Genomic DNA, 15513 nt, shown 5'->3' with positions numbered 1-15513 from the left:
TGAAACAGAAGCCATGGCATCACTTGTCCCACCTGCTCCTCAATTTATTACACAATTCTTCCTACAATGGTCAAATGGTTACTTTTGAGTGTGTTCAATTATGGCTTTTTCATCACTGTCCCCAGGAGCCTGATCTACCACCTAATCTTCTCTCTTATTTTAAGGATATTTTACCTTATATCCTACCTAAATCCTACTTCATTTAATTATATCCGATTATTCATATTTTTACCATCTTGGTCAGTTCCAAATAAGGAATTTTCCCTTTTATTCTCCCCTACAATCAGTGTTTGAACAAGTTCTCTGTGTTCAGTTCTCTTAAGCTTTTCTTTTAATCTTTGCTTTCAAGCTTGGCCTTTTGCTATTGGTTTCCAAATAGCAATCAGTGACAATATTCTACTCATATTAATGTACAGCCCACAAAATTCTGAAAATGAAGTCCATGATAACTCAGAAAAGCACTAGGCTGTGTTTCAAATAGGCATACAATTTGTCAAGTACAGGCTTTGTTCCTGATAATGGATCCCAGATATCTACTGCTCAACATCCATTTTTATTTCTATTTTACTGCACCCAAATTCCACATCAGTGGCTAGACCTTTATTAGTCAATTAATAGAAAATACTCTTTTTATCCAAACAGCCATCTATTACTCTTCCATTTCTAAGCTGCCTTGCAGACAAGACAAAAAGACAATGATTTCCTCAAATTTCACTAAAATGTGTTCAAATTACAGTCATTCATGAACAGAAGAGTGATGCCAGAAAAGCTTCAGTGGAGAATTAAAAAGCCAAGTGGAACATCCCCATAGAACATAATTCTTACTCTGCTGCTGTATCTTGTTTCCAAATTCCATTACTCTATCTCAACTCTGAGAGACCCCAACCACTGTGAGAGTGCAGGGAAAGTGTCAGGAAATGTTTGAAATCTTGCTCTAATGTAACTTAGAATATGGCAGAGCCTGCCCAGGGGCACTGTGCCCTACCAGAGCAGCAGAAATGGGGCAGGTGTATTCCATACATCCCTCCTAATCCTAGAGCTGCATCAATCTTTATACAGCTTTATATAAAATAACATTTGTTTTAAGTAAGATGGATCACTGATTTTCTTACTGGGTGTTTTTATCACTCAAGTTTAATATTTGGCTTTAACTTCCAGGAGTCATTTCTCCTTATGATGCAGACAGTGCCAACATAACACATGAGGTGCTAATCCATCTCCACTACCCATCAATCCACTTAGAACCTCAATATGTGCAATAAAGAACATTTCTCTTACTCCATTTCAAAGTTTACAGATTTTACCTGCTGCAATACCCAAAACAAGACAGGCAATGTCTGCATACACAAGGCAACACAGAGCACACGAGCTCTAAGAATGGCAATTTAGACAAACTTTGAACATTGCACTTACAGCAATTAAAAAAAATTACTGCTGGCTTATCTCATAAGTGTCTCATCAATAAAATATTAGCCTAAGATTGTTCCTCTTTTCTTTATGAGTAAGTAGCACTATCCAGCTTTATAAAGCATTGTTCTTCATGGTTTGGAGCACGATTCCAGCACTCTACAAAACAGATTAAAAGTCTCTGTTTCATCTCTGCTAGCACTGTACATTTCAAAGCCTTTGTGCAAGCTCTGCTGCATGCTGGCAGTGCATACAGGATTTCCACACTGCAAGGTAACTGGAGAAAGCATCACCACAGCTGGCACCTCTGAGAAACAGAACAGACAAAGCAAGGAACAGCTAACAGCTCCTTCATGTTTTAAGGGAAAATGGACTGCTGTAAACTGGCTGGTATGAAGAGGTCCATAGTCTAAAAGAAGCTTGCCCTTCTGCAGCTGGACAGTTTGCAGAGCCAGCTGGAACCCTCTCCAATGAGCTCCAGGCCTGGAAAAGCTGGAGCTCAGCCAGTTCTTCCATCAGGGCTGGCTGCCCCCAGGCAAGGCAGCTGCAATCTTCCTCTGCTGGACAAGTCCAAGGCAAGATGGCCAGCAGCCCTGTGCTCTGAGTCAGGGAGCACTGGGAACTGGGACAGGCACTGCAAACAAATCAGTGCTTATCAGCAATCACTGGGCTGATAGGGAGCTGCTGCTGTGCTGTCTGCTTGGCACCTCAGCTGAGGGTTGCTGTGCTAAGATTTTCTGATGCACTAACTCTTGATGGCTGATGCTGCTTTTGTCTGTACAGAACTACTCTAAGTGCCTGGTTAAGTACTGCTTGATTCTATTAACTAAAGACTGATAAATTTAAAGGAAATATGAAGAGACAGTTTCACACTAAAGCAAATAGATTATGATTCTTAATGTCTTCTCCCTATTGTGTGTATTTTCATATATTATATCTTTTCCAGAAAAGAAATAGTATTTTTATTTATTATATCTTTTCCAGAAAATAAATAGTATTAACCACAGCTTTACTTTGTGCAGTTTGTGACCTTTTGAAAATGTAGTGGTCATTTCAAGTACCCAGTAAATGAGAACTCAACCTGTGACCTCCTTACAGACAGAAAACCAACTTCTCTTGCCCATCAGATCAATGTTACTTGAGCAGCTTCCAGCTCCTCCTACAACCCAGGCATGTCAGAAAAGCTCTTCAGGTTGTTAATCTCAACTCACAACATCACAACTGCTTGCTTAGAGTATCCATTGACAGGAGACAGGCAGAATGTGCCTCTCCCAGAAATCTGGCTTTATCCCAACCAGAACTATAATCATAGGAGTAAGAATTCCTGTGGACTCATCCATTTCTGTCCTACACCAGTGCTTCTCAAAAAGGTGAGGTGAAACCTGCCCAGTGGGCACAGGAGCACTTAAGGTGGGCTGCACAGCACTGGAAAAGCCATGTTACATGGCAGTAGATTGTGGCATGAGATAATGCCAGACTTACTGGCCATGGACACTTCTACCTCTAAGCAATCTGTCAGCTGCAGGCACAAATTTGCTTAACTTGGGACAGGGAGCAATTTTTCCACCTGTAATTATGACCAGCTGCTACTCTTCTGCCTAGAACCAAAGCTATTGTCCATTCAGTCATCAAACATGGACAAATCAAAAAGATGCCACAAAAAGTGAGGAACACTTTTCTAATTAACACACTAATCCAGACAGGGTGGGGAGAAGCCATCTCAGAAAAAGAAAGAATGCAAGTGGCTGGACCTGCACTGAAGCAGCCAAGTTAAGGTGAAAAGCACCAAACTGTCTTGTGTGCATTACAAGGGCCAGAGTCACAAATCTTACCACTCAAGACGTTCTTACACATTAAACTATGCTTACCAAAGAATTACTAAATTATATTAATTTTAAAGTTAATAATTTAACCACTAGAAAGTGTCTGCAAGGCTCAAGACACAGCACAGGTATTTTCAGACTGTGCACTGCTACTTTTAAATTAAAGCAAAAGAGAGGTTCTCTCTCCACACACATCACTAATTATTTACATGCTTTATAGAGCCTATAAACTCAAGGACAGGTCACAGTAAGGTTTTACATTACCACATCTGCATTTCTCCACCTTGATAATACAAATTTTTACCAACTTGATACATATTCTGGAACCTCTGTCTATGATTTTGAGACCTAAGTGTAAGTACTTTACTCACACAGAAATCACAGACAAACTCACAAAGGACAGTGATGCCTGTATAAACTCAAGGCCTTGTAAAAACCCTAAACACCTTTTAATTACAAGTGCAAACACACACACAAGACGCTGTTTAACAACAGGATAAAGTCACCACACTCTCAGTGACTACCTGGCTGTGCCTTACTGATAGTGCCTTTGAAATTAATGAATCTAAGCACTTAATCCTCCACTGTGCACAACACAGATACAGTTCAGTGAGTAACAGAGAATGGCATTACTGCTAAACAGAACACCTGGAACAGCACAGCTATTCTTCGACAAGATTTTGTAACTATGCGCAGAAGAGTTTAAAATGAGAGAGTTCATTTAATTTTAAAGCAAAGCAGCATAGCTAATGACACACTCAACATTATATTCTTGCCTGTAAATCTTGGAAAGCTTTCTGTTCTACATTTGTAATTCCCTCAAATTCCACTGTGCTCATACAACAACCACTCTACAGCAGACAAAAAGACCAAGACTGCACTTCCTTCAATTTATGTTAATAATCTTAGCTGAAGTAATGGTTGAGCATGTGAAATGACAGAAAATGAGGTACTACCACATATCACAGAATATGACACAAACAAAAAAGAATTTCCCAAACAAGGTGCAATGAAAGTGACACTGAAAACTGCTGTAAGTCCATTAAGAAATCCTCTTTTACACTCCAGTACCTACCAGTTGAGAACTCTGATTTGACTGTACCACCTTAACCTGAGGAGGCTGCACTGTATTTGATACAGAGACTGTGCAAATGTTGTTTGGTTGCCTTATTCCTATTGTCTGAGTGGTGACAACAGAGGAGATTCCCGAGGCAGACTGAGGTATCACTGCAGAGAGCTTGGTCTGTTGGAGTGACTGCTGAGACGGCTGGCCTTGCAAAACCAAATGCTGACTGTTCAGTAAAGATTGTCTCAGTGCAGGTAGGCTTTTCTAAAAACAGAAGAAAGTTTATGAAGTATCAAACTTAGCACATCGACAAAAAGCATTTTGAAATTTGCTGGAAACATAATGAACTGCCTGATCATCAAACAGAACTAAGATTGAACATTTATTGTAAGAGAAAGTTCAGTTTTTAATAAGCTTTCAGTTTGGATTTAGCAACCCTGTAGATTTTCATATTCCCTTAATTGCACTGTAGCATAAAGATCACTCTTCTTCTCAAGGTTATCTAGAACTTGTAGTTTAGGTCTTTGGGAGGGCAAGAAATGGAAGAAGAAAAGGTAGAACCATGGAACAGCCCTATTCCCAGCAAGCAGAACCAATTTACTCCTCCTAACACACCTCCAGTACCAACAACCAAATGATTTCCCTCTTGGTGCCCTACAGCAGTAGCTGTTTATTGCATAATTTCTGAAGTCATGTATTGTGAGTGCATTAGAAAAGTGTACTATTGTAAGCCCCATACCATTTCAAGGAAAACACACTTCTAAAATGCTGTACTGCACCTCCATGAACAAACTTTTTACTTCTTAAGCAGCAGAAGTGTTCTTTTGAAGTGCTCCCTCAGGCAGCTGCAGAATGCAACAGTGTTTAACCCAAGCTACAGCTCTTTCTAAACTTCTAACATTGATTTAAAAACTTAATGCCTCTTGCCCAGAAAGGACTTCAAAGAAAGTCCTTTCTTTGAAAGTTCCTGTTTCTTATCATGATGCTAGAAGTGACTGCAGTAAAAGCCACAAACAAGTGTTAATGATAACTTAAAAAAACAGGAGCAGAAGTTCTGAAGCAAAGTTGCAGGGAAAGAAGAGAGAGAAAGTCTGCCCTAAGCACAGAAGTTTTGAACTAGACCAAAAATACTTTTAAAATCATACTTGTAGTTTTATTGGGACTTAAACATGTTTGTTGTTTGTATATAATCCTGCATATGGAAGTTATTGTAGCTAATTTACAGAACAAATTAACAGTTAAATTTAGCCCCACGTATACTAACTTAGGACTCCACAATAAATCCATTTGGTATCATATCAGAAATTCTACTGTTGATTAGTTCCAGATCAGAAGCAGAATCATCTAATTAACACTTTATCCAGTTCAGTTCTTCATAATCATTGTTACATGTGGATTGAAAGTTATCAATGACCCAAACACATATTAGGAAAACAGCATGGAAACAACTTATTAAATTACTTGAACCATTCTGTAAAGATAACTTGGGACTCTTTGTAATGTGAATTTTTTTCTTCTTCACAAAAAACTACCTACTACCACAGAAAAGTGCATTTATTCTAAAAGTAAAGGATCATTACAGAAGAGCCAATGAATGGTTTCCAAACTAGGGAGTAACTGCTTTTTATTTTTTAATCTAATTACTGCAACGTTCTAGATCAGGGCTGCTCAAGCTGTGAACTCCTGGATGACAAATCCATTTTTCTGGATCTCAGCCAAGGTCCCAAACACACAAGGTGTCCCTCCTGTGGGAATTCCCAGTTTCTCAGCACTGTCCCAGGCTGCTGGAGCAGCCCCTGCCTGGCCTGGCACAGGTGCAGCCTGCACAGAACCTCCAGCCAGGAAGATCTTGGCAGAAAAGGGCAGCATTTAGATGTAAAGGAAGGGTAGTCCTGGGCCAGTGAACATAACACTAGATAAAAGGGATATTCTAAGAGTTATGTAATTAAATTTTGCTCTGAAATAAATTTATCCAAACAATATTCACATTACCTTAAGGAAAGGTACGAGATATGGCTGAGGAGATGATTTGAGTTCTGTTTGAAGGCGGCCTGTAAATTCTTCTGGATCAATCTTTGCATCCTTCAGGGTGAAGAAAAAAAAAAAAAAAAAGCATCAACATCTCAGTTCAGGTGTTTGGTTGCCTCTTTCCCAACTACTACATACACATACCTCTCTATAGCTAAAGAGGCTGCCATACCAAAAACTGTCAGAGCTGAAGTCCTTTAACTCCTCTCTAAGGTCCTTCTGCCAAGCACTACCTCAAACATGCAACATGCCACTCAAAATGCAGAGAATTCCCTTGGGGAAGCACAATTTCAGACAAAATGAGGCCCCAGAAACACTCAAGTCTCTTTTGGGACTCCACTCTCTTGCTAACATTTACACAGTGATTTCTTTTTTTAAAATTAAAAGAAAACAACCACAACAGGTTGTTGATGTAACCTTAAAAATATGAAATTTGTCAGCCTTTGTGGTAATTCCAAAACCAGTTCTGATGGTACAATTTAACTTATAGAAAACATATATATAAAACTATGGACTAAAGCTATGAACTAAATATAAAACTACTATATATGTAAGGCATGGCCATACATAAAAGGCATGCTTATAAGTAGATATAAAATTTTCTCCTCTATGAATTTGTATGTATGTTCACAAAATATACACTTATATCAAATACATTTATTTAGTAGCAATTCAAGAGAATTCTATCTTGGGTGCATTTTATGAGACTTCTAAAGTATCATTAGTTAGAAGTTCAGGTTGTAATAAAAAAATTAATTAGCCTTCCTGACTGATACAGAACAAGAGAAAAATCAAACCAAACCAAGCTTCAATAAATATATTTATTATTTATGTGTGTTGGTACTTTGTTTAAAATACTATAAGCAGTTACCTTTATTTATTTAGTCTTTTCAAATTGGTAAAAGTTGAAACAAGTTTTTACTGGAATAATTGAATATGATTGTTGAACAGCTCACACTTGAAAACAGCCTTAGGCTTGTCTAAAATACACAGATTTCTCTGGCAATGAATTCAAAGAAATGTATAGCAACTACTTTTAAATCCAAGTTTTTCATAGACTATATTACATTTCTTTTAAGCAGCTTGACTCTTTCCCAGCTCTGTCTGCAGCCCATTTATACAATTCACTGTTGCACTGGAGGCTGCAGCCAGTGCAGCTTTTTTCTGGCCAGAGCCCTCTAACACAGCTTTGCCTCTGGAAACCCCTGTGCCACCCAGGCTCCTGTCTGCAGAACAGCTGAAAATCAGGAAAATACTGCTCCTTCAGTCCTAGAAACTCTAACCCATGTTGCGAAGGGATTGTATCTACAGTTGTTCTGTGCTTCAAAAACTAAGAGCTTCTTGTTTCAGAGAAGAACAGGGATTGGAGTAAAAAACGAATCCTCAAGGAAAAATCCCAGATTTTAGGGGGATTAGGGGGATCCCATATTTAGAATAACAAATCCTCAAGTTAAAACCAAAGTATTACTCATCAAAACAAGAATGGCTTTGGCAACTGCCTACTAAATACTTTGCTGCATTTCCCCTTTAAAAAACCAAAAGAAAGTCTGCCTTTAACAGACTTTTTAAATTTATATAACACAGAATATTGCATTTTGATGAAGCCCAACCTCTTTCATTACAGCCAGAAGAATTGTTAAGATCAAAGCAATAGTTTTCAGCATCCATAAATAAGTTTAATAGAAAACTGACAAAATAAATGGTAACTAAATATTTACCAACAAATCTTGAACCAGAGCTTTCACATTGCGGGACGTTTCAGGAGATGGTGAATTATGAGAAGCAAGTTTTATAAGGGTAGCTAAAAAGTTTTTACATTTTTTCACATTCTCTTGCATTTCCTGCAAAAACCAAAGAAAACAAGTATTAGTTTCATGCTATTTTTTCTTTACAATCAATGCATGCTCTGACCACTACAAATAAGGAAAGTGATTAAACTTTTCTAATTCAGGCCATATATGAAATATGTTTTGCTATTACTGCTTGTTACCTGAGATTTTCTTCTCTTTAGGTAACTGAACATTATAGCTCACAAATAACAACAAAATATCAATGAAAGAAATATATTTTATATTTTATAGTCTGCTTTGGTACAAATAACCTTAAACATGAGAAGTAACACAACAATTTGCTGGAGATTAATTCCCCTTTGAGATGCCCAACAGACAAGGTACAAACGTCCGCCAAGCTATCTTAATTTGTTAAATTATTGATTCAGCATGTTTTTGTACAAAGTAGTTACAGGAGTAAAATCAAATTAGAAATAACTCTTCAAACATCATCCTATCTAATCTTTTTTTTTCATTAGTAGTAAAACAAGCCATTATTTTATATGGTGTAATTGCTCCAAGAAACAGAAACATCACATTCAGTGTAACCATAGCTTTGAGGCCCAGCAAGAGGACAATCCATAGACTGAAGGCCTGACTGTTCTGGCTGCAGGAACAGAGCTGTTCTTTCACCAGGGCCACAGACATGGCAGGTGGGGAGAGATGACCACAAGTGTTCTTCCTCCCTCTCAGCATTCCTATCCCATCTGGCTGAAACCAGGCAAGGGTTTTTGTCACAGACATCTTTTCATGAAAAATCTTTTGTTTAGGATTTTTTCCTCCTGAGAAGCTGGGAGGCCTCAGGAACAAAATGTAAACAATGGTTATCTGCTGCTGTGGAATGCAACAGGTGCATCTGTGATTGGTCTCATGTGGTTGTTTCTAATTAATGGCCAGTCACAGTCAGCTGGCTTGGACACAGGGCCCGAGCCACAAACCTTTGTTATCACTCTTTCCTTTCTATTCTTAGGTAGCCTTCTGATGAAACTTTTCCTTCTATTCTTTTAGTATAGTTTTAATGTAATATATATGATAAAATAATAAATCAAGCCTTCTGAAACATGGAGTCAGATCCTCATCTCTTCCCTCATCCTGGGACCCCTGTGAACACTGTCACAGATTTTCCTGTTTGCCAAGTATTTGTCCCATCAGGGGATACATGCTCGCCTGAAGATAAAGCTCTTCCAGCTACTGAACACACCCGAGGAGTTCCTAAAGCACCAAGAAAACAAAGTTTCACTATTCCCCCTTTTACCTGTGAGACCACAGTGGTGCCAGGCACAGGGGAGCTGGGGATGACCAGGGGCTGTGCTGGCACCTGCGCTGCCGTGGGAGGGGGCAGTGGCAGCCGTGGCTGCCCTGACCCTGAGCCCTGGCTCTGGGCACTGCTGAGCACTGCAGGCTGCTGGGAGGCTGCAGCTCCACCTGCCACCGTCGTCTTGAACAGATTGGGAGCGCTTGTCGTAGCTACTGTTACCTAAAAATATTTTATATTTTAAAAAAAATTAATCTTCACTTTCAAAAAAATACAAAAATCATAGAATGGTTTGAGTTGGAAAGGAACTTAAAGCTCATCCATTTCCACTACCCCATGTTGCTGCAAGCCCCATCCCAACCTGAACTTGGGCACTGCCAGGGATCCCGCGGCAGCCACAGCTGCTCTGAGCCTCCCACCCTCCCAGGGACAACTCCTCCATGAATGTCCCATCGTGCCCAGAGCCCCAGCCACAGCTGCTCTGGGCCTCCCCACCCTCCCAGGGACAACTCCTCCATACATCCACCCTGAATGTCCCCTCATGCCCAGAGCCCCAGCACAGGCAGTGCCCCCAGCACGGGCAGTGTGTGTCGTGTGTGTCCCCCAACACGGGCAGTGTGTGTCCCCAGCACACGAGCACAGTGTCCCCCAGCATGGGCAGTGTGTGTCCCCAGCACAGGCAGTGCGTCCCCCAACATGGGCACAGTGTCCCCAGCACAGGCAGTGTGTCCCCAGCAAGGGCACATTGTCCCCCAGCACGGGCAGCACGTTCCCAGCACAGCGTCACCAGCATGGGCAGTGTCCCCCCCAGCCCTGGCAGTGTCCCCCCAGCCCTAGCAGTGTCCCCCCAGCCCTGGCAGTGTCCCCAGCAGGCCCTGACCGTGGTGTGGGACAGCACAGCCCCTCCTGGCAGCGTGGCTGTGGCGCTGGCAGGCGCTGCTGTCGATGGCACCACCTTGGCTTGCACAGGGAGCCCCAGGCGGACACTGGAGGTGCCCACGGACGTTGGCTGCTGAGAAAGAAAAGACAAATATTTTACTTTTCTTCTCCTTAGCAGCTTGATCTCCAAGGCTTTTTAATAATTATTATTAATACTAAGAAAAAAAAATCAAACCTATTAATGTGTTTTTATATGTATATTCACAAATACTGGAAAATCAGCTTTCTCAATGCTCAATGACAGCTTTGCAGTACTTCTCCTGAAAGCTATTACTCATACAGCTATATGGAAAAGATTAGAAAAAACAAATGTGACCTGCAAAAACACTGATGCATTAATTCAGTTGTAATATTTACATGTCAGTGTTCATCAATATTTGAGTTTATCATTGCCAGTAACACATACTGGTCTTCTTGGTATTTATGGGCCTGTTGTAGTGCTTTTTCTTTATGGAATTAACATGGACAGAATATTTTTCTGCTTTCTAAATTTTTTTACAATAATTTCAGATTGGATTATATAGAAATTAGCTTGCAGAGAAACAAAACCTAAACACTGGGAGAGCTTTTGTCATAGAACACAGACTCTGTACCCAGACAGCAACTGCAACATGAAGAGCAGACAAAGGAAAATGACTGACCTACAGCCTTTCAGTCAGTGGTACATTCTATAGCTCAGAAAATTTATCTTTTTTAGCAATCATATTACTTATTTTGTGATTTATTTTCATTGCAAGACTGAAATCTCTTGCCATCCTACAAAAGGACAAGATTTAGGAATTAAAAATCGTCTCCAGAGAAGTTACTTAATTCTGCAGGAAGGTAAATACCATTATAAACAAAATGCATCACCCAACATGGCAATTATGACAAAATGAGAACCACACATTACTAAAAATGGAGGCCACACTGGTGTCTTATAACTTGCATTTATTAAGATTTGCATTCACACACTTGAAAAAGACAATTTTTCTAAGTGGATAGAGTAATAAATCATGGCTGACGCTGCTTCTCACAAGATATAACTAGTTTTCCTTGATTTAAATTTTAATTCATATGTCTCTAAAATTCATATTTTATAAACAACTGCTTATTTTAGATTCTTACATTGTCTATTAAATACTTCTCCAAAGAACATCTAGTGTACTCTAAAATATCTCCAAAAGGAGCAGAAGCCCAGGCAGGCATTCAAAGCCCCAAGGATTCCTTACAAATCAGTCCAGCAACATCATCTACTGGATATCAATCTTCTGTACTTGGGGGAAAAAAGGAGGAAAGAAAACAAATCAAATAAATCTACCTGACATCTGAACAAACCCCTTTTTTTGTTTGTATAGCTTTCAAGATTTTTAAAATCTTGACTAGGGATGTCTTCCATCCTGAGATAGCCCAGAGACAATAAACAGCATCATCATGAAGAGGCAGAATTATCTGGTTTTTTGTAAGAAAGACCACATAAAGCTTCTCCTGTTTTAAACACCCTACACCTCTTTTCTTCATTATAAAAGTGACCAAGTATTTTAAAATTCTGGTTGAATGAAATTATATCTACCTAATGAGTGCTGCATTTGAAATATAAATATTGTGTAGCTAATTCACTTGCTTATAATCAATTTCCAGCCTAAGAAAGCTTGCCTGTGATATCTGCACCCTTATCAGTCTGGGCTTCCAGAAGTGAGGATTTAGGAAAAAAGCAGATAACCAGGGGCACTTCTGGCAGCTATCAGCTTCCAGGCAAGAGCTGCAGCCAGAAATCCACAAATACAGAGTGAGACTGCAGGGTAGAGAATTTTTCTCAGCTAATAAATGCCCATTTTTCATCACAGGAGCATACTTGAAAATAAAACTGCACATAATTAAAATATAAATTTTCACTATTATAATGCCCAACTAAGAATGTATTCCCACGTGCCAAACCTCAGCAGCAAACTGTGAAACTTGGAAACTAAATTCACCCTTGGTTTTAAAAATCAATAGTGACAAAAGCCTTTAATAGAAAATGGCAGTAAAATCTACTAAAGTGCTGGATAGGAAGAAATCCCTCACCGCCAGAGAACTGCAAACAAAGCAATGCAATGCTTTATTACCATGGTTCCAAAATTTACAAGGGTTAAAAAGGTAAGTCTGAAATGAAGGGATGAGAAGCATAACAAGGAACTAGCCTGGAGAAATCCTTAAATACCATGGAAATGATCTTCAAGTGACAGCTACAAGCTGCCAGAAGACACTCAAAGGATTCCCAACATGAATGGTTCAAGAATTGATAAAAGTTATTTAGAAAGAAAAAGATGTGTTTTCCATGAAGGGAACTTGTAAACACATCTCATGAGAAATATGTCAAAGAGAAAACAAAAATTATCAACATTATTTCAACAAAAAATCACAACCCAGTGTGTCAAGTTCCTCCTGGAAGAATCTAAAAGAATTCATGGGTGTTCCTTGAGGAAAAGCTGCTGAGGTTTAGTAGGACGCTATAAATTCTGAAATTACCAAAAGAGTTAGAAAGAAATACATTTTTTTATTATTCTTTATTAGATAAATCAGATGTTTTTACATTCCCTAGATAAACAGAAGTAACACTGAAGAGCCTTTTGCCCTGTGCTCAGACACTGCCAGGCAGGAAGCCAGACCATGAATGAGCAGTCAATGAATGAGCTGCTGCTGCTGCTGCCCATGGGGACACTGGAGCTGCATCTGCACCCAGGCTGAGCTGGCTCTGTCCTCACAGCCCAGGGAAAGGGCAAAGGAGAATTCCAGGGGGGACAGCCTGGATATGAGGGGGTCTCAAGGCTTGTTCTGCCTGCCCAAGTCACACAGGTAACACTCTGATTTCAGGGTGCAACAAGTCACTTCCATTTAGGCTGTCAGAGCACACTGGAATTGTGCAACTCTGTGTCCTATAAATTCCCTCCTTAGACAACATCTCCACTTTCCTTCTCCTCAGAGCTCAGGGCACATGAATAGGGAGGCAAAGCTTGGGAGAGCTGCACCTCCACACAGACAGAGCTGGCTCTGTGCACACAGCTCAGGGAAAGGGGAAAGGAGGATCCAGGAGGGACAGCCCCAAGGTTTGTTCTGCCCGACCAGGTAACACAGGCAACACTCTGATTTCAGGGTGCAACAAGTCACTTCCACTTAGGCTGTCAGAGCACTGGGGAATTGCCCTATAAATTCACTCCTTAGACATCTCTACCTTCCTTCTCCCCTGGACACATGAACAGGGAGGCAAAGCTTGGGAGAGCTGTACACAGACGGAGCTGGCTCTGTGCACACAGCTCAGGGAAAGGGGAAAGGAGGATTCCAGGAGGGACAGCCTGGATATGAGGGGGTCCCAAGGCTTGTTCTGCCTGCCCAAGTCACACAGGTAACACAAGTAACACTCTGATTTCAGGGTGCAACAAGTCACTTCCACTTAGGCTGTCAGAGCACACTGGAACTGTGCAACTCTGTGTCCTATAAATTCACTCCTTAGACAACATCTCCACTTTACTTCTCCCCACAGCTCTGGGCAAATGAATAGGGAGGCAAAGCTTGGGAGAGAATCCACTGTACCTGCTGTGCACAAACAAGCTTCTCTGTACTTCAAGGAATACACAAGGCTGCATTTGAAAAAGCAAGTCACTTGAATATGGAGGAAACAATCAAAATAACCAAGGATTACTTGTCACTGCCAAGGCAGAACTGTACCAATTTTAGAGATTGCATTGCATATTCAAACTGACAGAGGTTAGTATGCAAATCCTTGAGAGCAAAACTTGTATTTTGTACTGTAGAACCACCTACTGACCAACCCTGCAGGTACCAGCAGCACAGGCTCTGAGCTAGAGCTCATACAAGCTGGGGATGGAGTGGCTGGATAGTGCCCAGGTGGAAAGGGACCTGGGGGTGCTGGTTGACAGTCGATTGAATATGAGCCAGCAGTGTGCCCAGGTAGCCAAGAGGGCCAATGCCATCCTGGCCAGTATCAGAAATGGAGTGGCCAGCAGGAGCAGGGAGGTCATTCTTCCCCTGTACTGGGCACTGGTGAGGCCTCACTTGGAGTATTGTATCCAGTTCTGGGCCCCTCACTTTAGGAGGGACAGTTACTTGAGTGTGTCCAGAGGAGAGCAACGAGACTGGTGAGGGGCTTGGAACACAAGCTGTATGAAGAACGACTGAGGGAGCTGGGGTTGTTCAGCCTGGAGAAAAGGAGACTAACGGGTGACCTCATCACTCTCTACAACTTCCTGAAGGGTGCCTGTGGTGAGCTGGGGGTTGGCCTCTTTCTCCGGGCAACAACAGACAGAACAAGAGGACACAGTCTCAAGTTGCGTCAAGCTAGATGTAAGTTAGAAGTAAGAAGGAAATACTTCACAGAAAGAGTGGTCAGAAACTGGAATCATTTACCCAGTGAGGTGGTGGAGGCATCATCCCTTGAAGAATTCAAAAAAAGACTGGATGTGGCACTTGCTGCCATGATCTAGTTGAACAGTTAGAACATCGGCTGGACTAGATGATCTTATAGGTCTCTTCCAGTCTTGAAAATTCTGTGATTCTGTGATTTTTCATGATCATTCCTGTCAATAAACTTGGCCTCTATCAACCAAAAAGAAGAAAATACCCCAATAACATTTGAACAGACACTAACACAAAGGCCAAGTTTTCCACAATACAGACTGTGACACCTCTCTACATCTTCCAATACATGGCTTCACTCTAATGCAAAACTCAATTTTCATTAGATCTTTAAGTTTAGATTTAAATTTGCAAAATCTGAAATGAAATTCAATTTTATTTCTAATCATTAATCTAGAAGACTTATAAACCAAACAACCCATGCTAAGATGCCATCTGAGATGCCTCAAACAATCAAGGGCACCATCTAACAAAGAAACTGAAGTGGGATCACAGACACTGGCAGAAGCACAAGCTAAAGGAGAAATCTGGGAGTTCACTTGCACTGGGCTGGCACAGCCAGGTTGAGGTGCTGGGGGGCTCTGTGAGAAGCTGCCAGAAGCTCCCCCTGTGTCCAGCAGAGCCAATTCCAGAGGCTCCAGGACAGACCCGGCCCTGGCCCAGGCTGGGCCCCTCAGTGACAGCAGCACCTCTGGGGACACTTGGGAAGGGGAGGAAATGCCCTGGAGCTGCAGCTGGTGAGAGCAGGGAGGGTGTGTGAGAGGAGCAGCT

The 15513-nt window shown here is 41.0% G+C and overlaps 1 protein-coding gene across 1 annotated transcript in view; it reads right to left on the bottom strand.

Moving 5' to 3' along the window:
• The window catches only part of LOC134424129 (transcription initiation factor TFIID subunit 4-like), a 154789-nt gene that overhangs the window by 124020 nt on the left and 15256 nt on the right, over nt 1-15513 (bottom strand). The window contains exons 3-7 of the mRNA XM_063167635.1: nt 10289-10420; nt 9409-9630; nt 8043-8165; nt 6289-6378; nt 4306-4560 (exon numbers count right to left, since the gene is read on the bottom strand). Of these exons, the coding sequence (XP_063023705.1) occupies nt 4306-4560; nt 6289-6378; nt 8043-8165; nt 9409-9630; nt 10289-10420 (822 nt within the window). The remainder of the gene's footprint in view (nt 1-4305; nt 4561-6288; nt 6379-8042; nt 8166-9408; nt 9631-10288; nt 10421-15513) is intronic.

Source organism: Melospiza melodia, chromosome 13, assembly GCF_035770615.1.
Source record: "Melospiza melodia melodia isolate bMelMel2 chromosome 13, bMelMel2.pri, whole genome shotgun sequence".
Taxonomy (NCBI): domain Eukaryota; kingdom Metazoa; phylum Chordata; class Aves; order Passeriformes; family Passerellidae; genus Melospiza; species Melospiza melodia.
The sequence above is the reverse complement of the archived record's forward strand: the minus strand, read 5'-3'. Positions and strand labels throughout refer to the sequence as shown.